Source organism: Lates calcarifer, linkage group LG7_1, assembly GCF_001640805.2.
Source record: "Lates calcarifer isolate ASB-BC8 linkage group LG7_1, TLL_Latcal_v3, whole genome shotgun sequence".
NCBI lineage: Eukaryota > Metazoa > Chordata > Actinopteri > Centropomidae > Lates > Lates calcarifer.
The window spans coordinates 15,797,348-15,804,901 of NC_066839.1; the positions used below are offsets into that span (position 1 = coordinate 15,797,348).

The 7,554-nt window shown below is 40.7% G+C and overlaps 1 protein-coding gene across 2 annotated transcripts; it reads right to left on the bottom strand.

Annotated features, from left to right (window-relative positions):
• Positions 1-26: 26 nt before the first annotated feature.
• LOC108896931 (galectin-3) lies at positions 27-3,702 on the bottom strand. Of its 2 annotated transcripts, XM_018696257.2 has the most exons (7): positions 3,615-3,702; positions 2,714-2,760; positions 1,957-2,505; positions 1,777-1,865; positions 1,418-1,589; positions 1,038-1,132; positions 537-681 (listed from the first exon to the last, which is right to left on the bottom strand). In XM_018696257.2, the coding sequence occupies exons 2-7, from the start codon at positions 2,753-2,755 to the stop codon at positions 678-680; spliced, it is 951 nt and encodes a 316-aa protein (XP_018551773.1). In that variant the 5' UTR covers positions 2,756-2,760; positions 3,615-3,702; the 3' UTR covers positions 537-677. The 2 variants fall into 2 exon arrangements, with proteins under 2 accessions (XP_018551771.1, XP_018551773.1); XM_018696255.2 differs by lacking the exon at positions 1,038-1,132 and having other exon boundaries at positions 27-681; positions 3,615-3,701.
• Positions 3,703-7,554: the final 3,852 nt, after the last annotated feature.

The following is a 7,554-nucleotide window of genomic DNA, read 5'->3' on the forward strand; positions in this document are numbered from 1 at the left end:
TCTTACAGAAATAAACAGTGGAGACGTTGGTTTTGATTATTTATTTTATGACTGACAATTATATCTAAGAATCATTACAGTTAACAGAACCCCAGAGACCTGAGCCATAACAGACCCTCATTGTTTTCAGGCAGTTCTATATTAGTTGCAATTTAATAATGTAGGAAAGATTGTACACAATAAATAGCAGTAGCATCTGTGTAGGGAAATGCTTCATATATATTAAATGGTTAGCTATGCAGCTTATTGTGGCACATAACATAATGAGCTCAGCTCATGTGCTTATTAATATTACATTACATACTAACACACTTATTCAGTCTTTAAGCACCATGATATAGGGAAGTGCAGTGCCTCTACAATATAATGTATTAATGGGCTGTGTGTATGTATGTGTGTGGACTAATTTCTATATGTATTTCTTTTTATTCATCTCTGCTGCATTTACAACACACTGATACATACATATCTGTCCTTGATGTGTTGGTATATGTACTGTATGAATAACAGTGAGTTATGCAGCTATGGGAGTGTCTCCACATTGACGTAGGTGAGGACGACATCATGCAGGATGTTGATTCTGTCAATCTGGTTGAGCTCTCTGACGCGGTGTCGGAACTCAAACAGAGGGATGTTGTTCACTGCCACCCTGAAGGACTCATGAGTGCACAGGATCTTCATCTGGAATAGAGCAGAATACCAACAATGTAGCACTTCCACCAAGACTATGAATTATGAAACATGCAATGCTCAATGGATGAAAAATACATAGTTGCAGTCACAGCTTTATTTAAAGCAGTTCTTCTGTTGTGCCAAAGGATAACCAATGTGCAATTAGGATGATTTTTTTGTCGATGCAGAATCCAAAAAACTTTAACTTAAAGCTATGGTGCAGTAGCAGAGAGACACAGTGTGGTTGTTACAGTTGTCAGTAAACAGCGCTGGACACAGACAGAATTAGCTCAGTCACCTCTTGGTGATGCCTGTAAAGCGTAATTGTTATTGATGTTATTGAACAACACAAGACCCCCACTGACCTCCAGGAGCCTCCCTGCAGTACAGCAGTTCCCTTATCTAGGACTCGCTTGCACAAACGATTTTCCAACCCTTTCCATCTTTTCCAAACGTTAGCCTAATGTTAACCATGAGAAAGTGACCTGGAGTCAGTTAAAGGCACCATGTGTAGAATTTTGAAACATCAACATAACATAAAATTTTGCCACAAACAAATGAGACAATGGTTAAAATGATTAGTAGCTTCTGTTTATTGTTTGGAAAAGCATTGGTGGATTAGTATAGCAGCAGATGTCAACACCTGCAGGTTAACAAACATGGAAATCATTTATTGATGTTAGCATGCTACACATAGCATCCTAAAGCCCAGTTCCTTAATCCACTATGCAATACAATTCCTCACCTCAAATGGGCTCCCAAGAGCAAAGGGGAAGGGTCCCTTCAGGTCCCTCTCTTCCGGGCCCCAGCGCTCACCCACTTTGTGGTTACGGACCACCACCTGTTTGCCCCCCTCACTGAAGCGAGGGTTGATATGAAAGGCAATGTCATTGCCTCTCAGAAAGTTCACTGTGAACCTGTGGGAGACCAAAACTGGTTACACTGTATCATCTCTGATGTTTACAATTTGTCTTTCACTTAATGGTAAGGTTTTGGATTTAACTGAAATGTAACAATATGAGTTATGAGATTATGGAGAAAACTGGATAAATAGAAAATAGAATGGCATAGGAAGACACAGTAAGTACATATGAATAAGCTTACATTTTAGCATTAGGTTTCACATGGCCCAAGATGGTCATCATCATCTTGTCATACACCCCACGGGCCAGGTTCAAGTTGTATGGCACACTCTGAACACCAAAACAGTGAAGAACCATTAAACCACCTGACAATCAACTAACATTTTCAGTAGGTAAGTGGGATTCCTTGCAATTGACTTACTAGAGGTCCAGATGTTGGTGGAAGCCAGTGTGAAGGCATCAAAGATGGATTCTGTCCAGGCCATCCTGACTGTCCTGGGTTATAAGGCCAGCCAGGGTGGGCAGGCCACCCTGCTACATTTGGATGGATGCTGGTAGCAGGAGCAGGAGCAGGTGCTACGACTGGGACTGGAGTTGGAGTCGGGACTTGAGCAGGGACCTGAGCTTGAATTGGAGTTGGTGGCTGTTGAGGCTGGTACTGGGTGCCTGGCCAGCAAGGCTGGCAGGGCTGTCCTGGAGCTGGGACTATGGTTGTGGTTGGTGCAGGAGCTGGTGTTGTGGCTTGCACCGGAGCTGGGACTGAAATTGGTGCAGGGACAGAGACGGGAGCTGGCTGTGTCCCAGGCCAGCAGGGCGTGTTTGGCTGTCCAGTCCAGCACGGTGCAGGCTGGGTGGGCTGTCCTGGCCACGCAGGGAACCCAGCTCCAGGCGGCGGCAGAGTGGGCCAAAGGCTATTAGCCTGTGGGGCAGAGCCAGAGGGCGGGCAGCTGCCACAGAGAGCATCAGAATGCTGAGAGGGAGGAGGAGAGGAGGAGGAGGGAGAGATAGAGGGGTCAGGGGCAAGGATGGAGATACGGGGAAGAGAAAGAGTGGACAGGATGGAGGACACCAACTTGCAGTTGCAAACATGCCCATTTGACATAAGCAAAGATTTAAGAATTCATATTTAGGTGGTAAAATGAGGAGGAAACTTTTACAATGATTTGTGTCATTCTTACCAGTGTAGAGATCTGAGAATTTGATGAGGTACTTACATCCATGCTGCCTGTCAGAAAAAAAAAATGTATTCACTTAAAAAAAAAAAAAAAAAAAAAAAAAAAAGAAGTTATAGCACTACAAACATACTGAACTTCTAAAAGCTGTGGGGAAAAGAAATAGTTCTCCAGGTGACCACCAGAGGACTCTATAGCTTTTCAAGAAGTCAAAGTGTCAGCAAACAAATGCTGCACTGGATGATTGTGAGTCTCCATTATAGTTATACATTGTAAGCTAAGGTCTATTGGACACTGTGGGATGCATTAATTGAATGATGACAGCAGAAAGCCTCCTGAGTCACACAGTCAACATAGCAGCACATTGACCATGGGTTATTTGAGCACTCAGAGAAGAATGTGCACTAACAATGATTCTTTGGTGTCCTCTCCATACCACTCATATATATGGTTGTTCTTGTGACTGCAGATTCAATTACTGTTGCTAAGTTATTAGAGTAACTGCCTAGACTTACTATTTCATGCTGCTTAATGTTTAATGAGAAATACAACCCATTGTTTTAAATAAATAATGGGTTGTATTAGTATAGTATAAATTCATCATTTACTGTAGTTCATTACCAATATTAGCAATTAATGCACACCAATCAGACTGATAAGCTATATATATGAAGATAAATTATGTTCATCTGTATTATATGTAACATTATATCACCCATTTGTTTAGTGCATCTTTGCACTTTGTAAACTACAGCAGGACACTAACCCATGACAACGGAATACATTCTTTTCCTGGTACCACAGAAACTTTTAGCATTAAATGTGAAGAACCTTTTTAGTTCTGATGCAAAGAAATATAAACCATCTTGTATTAGCAGCCACAGATAGAATTAAAATGTGTAGTTACCTTTTCTTGTCTTTAGTCCTCAGGTGCAGGAGCAGGCTGCAGGCCGTGGTATAGTTTGGGTGAAATCAGTCAGCTTGCAGACAAACACAAAGCAACTCTCTTTTATAGCCCCAAACTCTCTCAGCACTTGGTCACTCCTCACTCCATCACTCCACTGTCAGAGACACACCCTCACGTTACAACATGCAAATGCAAATCTACATGAGATATGGTGAGTAATACGTCTCTATGTATTTTTCAATTGTTAAATGTGCAGCTGAATTTCTGTTTGTTTTGTTTTGTTCATGTTTTCTTTATTGCTTTTTCCTCAGGAGACTGCCTGTGTAGACTTCAGTTGTTAATGAAAGTTATGAGGGTCTTTAATGAAATAAAACTAAAGGGAAGGAAGCTTGAATAATCAAATCATTAAATACTAGACTGGATACAATATCTAAACACTGACATTTACAGGCCATATAAAATGCTGTGTAATCTCTGCCAGGTGACATAGCCATTTTTTTTTTATTATCTAAACTAGATCCACTGACAGCACAGTGACCTGTTTTTTGTGTTAGTGTGGTTCACTTCACTGTTAAGCAGTCATGGGACTGAACACTAATGCCATATCTGGCTAGGCTACACATGACTCAGGCATTGATAGCTGGAAAGTCAGACATTACTGCCTGGTTCATCCCCAGGTTAATTCCCTGCACCGGGCTCAGTCGTCAACATCATACTTCAGATTTCATACCTTTCTCTCAGTGATTGATGAATGAGTTCACAGTGGCAGAGCTGACCTCTTCTAACATGTTAAAATATTGATTCTGATATATCTGATAAACGGGAGAGATGTCAGGGTCAAACTGTCAATCTCCAGGGCGACGACTTTGTGACAAATAACACTCACATACGTGGAGTCACACAATTGCTCTGGTTGTCCTCACACTATTATTAGATTAGCCTATCATCTGAGCTGAAAAATGTCAGAAATTGCAGAAACGTCTTAGACTGCTAAGACTTAATCCTCAGAGAATTTAGCGCCTGACATTTATCCAGCTGGGTCTTTAATTTTAAACTCTATCTGGAGACAGAGAATGAGGAGCATCTTTTATATAGTATATAGTGAATAGAATTTACTGTAACTGCTGTGTTGATGCTCTGACATTTTCAGTCTATAGCAAGTCGTGTGACAAATATTCTGCTAAATTGACAAAGTGTGTGGTGAGGTCTGACACATCATCATTAGTTCTATAAAAACCTCCATAATGCTGCCCCACATTTCTGCCACCACCAGTCAATAACCACACTACACTAACGGGCTAATAGCACATTATACTGAGTTATACCTTTATATACAATACAAAGTCACATGTGCACATACACGTGTGCACTCATCAGTTCGTCATGAGTGTATCAGAGCACCGTGTAGCCCGATCTCAGAGACCCAGCTATGGCTCTCAGTATCACACATTGGACAGTTTGGGAAGTTGGAGCCTCTGGCTTTGTGTGTGCGCTTGTGTTTGTGTGGTAGTACTTGCATTTGTTGAATTGAGCATTTGGGATGATTAGATCCTAATGTCTAATCATCTCCTTCGAGCTGTTACAAGGCAAATTGTGTAGTTATATTAAGTATTCCCAGAATTAAATGATAAACAGACAAATGTTTGTTACTTGTCCATGCACAGCAGGGACTGATGTGTATTACAGCCAACACTGAAATGTGAGAAATGTTACAGGAGTAATTATATAGTTGTCAGTATACTGTGTAAATGATATATCTATTTGACATTTAGAGCAGCATGACATTTTGTTGAGCACAACTTAAAACTGCAATAATCAATATTTGTATACCTACAATGGACACTTGTAGAAACAAACCCACAGAGAATTATTGTAACTCTGCAGTTCACCTCCGCTCTAAAGAGAGTTTTTGTGTCTTTCAGCTCATTGTTTTGATTGTAAGATTCACTCTCACTGCTCTCATCTACATCTTTCCAGCAGTACCAAGCAGCGAAAAACCCTGATAAACCCACTGTGTGCTATACCTGCCTGCTGCTATACGGCAGAGGAGCAAAGTTAGGGACTGGCTAGTGAACAGAGTCAGATACTTCTCTCCTACCTGGGAGACCAAAACAGAGCTAAAACTAGTATAATAATAATAATAATAATAATAAAAGGCAACTGTTTGTTAACATGTTTTCATATCAACTTTATATGGTGATAATGTGTCACTGTTCTATATATATATATATATATATATATATATATATATATATATATATATATATATATATATATATATATATATACGACTATATACCAATAGAATAGAATATATATATATATATATATATATCTTTGCCCCCAGGTGGACAAAAAGGGTCCACTTTAAAAGGTGACCCTACAGTTAATGAGTGTTTCATAGAACTAATGCTAAATATTTCCTGGAGAAATTTGTATTCCTGTTTGCAGGGCACCAGATCAGCCACAACGACCTTGGATGTCATAATGAAACAGTGTCTGAAGGCCTATGTGGTTGAAGGCCATATACTCACTCACTACCTGCTGCTCTGTTGCAGTAATGTCATTTACTCCAGGTTGGAGGATCAAGGCCTCACCTCTGATGAGACAGGCATCTTCACTTGATCTTTGATTACTGTATTTACAAAATGACTCATTTATAGAGAGTTTGGAATGGAAAAACTGCCCACATTGTCGTTTTCACCAGCATAGTGACCAGGCTTTAGAAGACAGCAAAACGAAGTTTCCTGTGAGGATCGTGGGGAATTGTTTTGCTTGGCCTACATCTTGTCAGAACAGAAGTCTTGCCAAGAAACAATCCATAACATTTGGTTCACGGTTAGTCTCCTGTTTGGCCTGTCAGCCTGTCAAGAGCTAGAAGTGGCAACACTCCACCCTGCTATGCACTCAACCCAATCTGTTCCTATTCGATAATGTGGTAAAAAATTCTAATTAAAAAATCACGCACGTGGAGCAAATATTCGAATTTTAAAGCTTCATTTGAGTGGATGTTTACCATGTGGTCATGACATGTGTTGTACGATGGGAGAGGGAGTAATGATGTCACTTGCAGGAGATCTCCTTTTGTGGTTTCAACCAATGGGAGAGCTGAGGAAAAAGGAGACAACCATGAGGTGCACTGCTGTTAGGCAGAAGAGAGCATTCTGGCAGGAGCAGGGTTTTCCAAAGCAACGGCGGTGGCATTAGCCTCTGATAAGCTCTGGGCCTTGTTCCAACACTAGTAAGCTGCAACCTCCTTATCTCCCTTTCTTCCCATTTTCCCTCCTCTTTACCACTTTTCCCTTAATAAAGTCAAAATAGCTACATGATTGGAGTATAAAGCAACAGTTCACAGGGTAATGCTCACAATAGGTGATATTTATGTGTTTGCCTCTAGACAAAGGAGTGGTTTTCTTGGAGGTAGTGTTTTTCAATAACCTGTGGCTGTGTGGCAGCTCTTACTGAAGAAAAAAAAAAAAGAGCTAAAGATGATTTTGTGCTTTCATGGAATGAGTGAACAAGAGCGATAAAATCAAAGAGAGTGTGTAAGAGTGAGGTTGATGGTTTCAAAGAAAACAATATTGCTACAGTTGCCATGGGGACAGCAGCACGTTTTAGCAGGGGCCTGAGTGTGTTTATGTGTGTATTTCTGTGTGTGTGTGTGTGTGTGTGTGTGTGTGTGTGTGTGTGTGTTAAAATCATCATCACATCTGGACCACGATGAGATCAATTTAATATCAGGATTAATGAGATGCTTTGGCTTGTGTTTCAGACATAACCAGCAGCCACTAATACAACTTACTGTTGGATGCACCGTAGTGACCTGTGTGCTCCCACAATCCACCACTAGATGGGGATGAAAATTTTCACAAGGGGGGGGGGAGGAGTTGAAGTCATTCACCATGTATTCCTTGTTCCATGAAAGGCAATAGGATTTTCT

Excerpts from the sequence above, each read along its gene's own strand:
- LOC108896931 (XM_018696255.2), bottom strand. The coding sequence starts at position 2,755 with ATGGATGTAAGTACCTCATCAAATTCTCAGATCTCTACACTG. Across the intron at positions 2,506-2,713 it reads ATTCTCAGATCTCTACACTG|CATTCTGATGCTCTCTGTGG; the intron begins GTAAGAATGACA and ends CCTCCCTCTCAG. Across the intron at positions 1,590-1,776 it reads GTGAAACCTAATGCTAAAAT|GTTCACAGTGAACTTTCTGA; the intron begins GTAAGCTTATTC and ends GGTCTCCCACAG.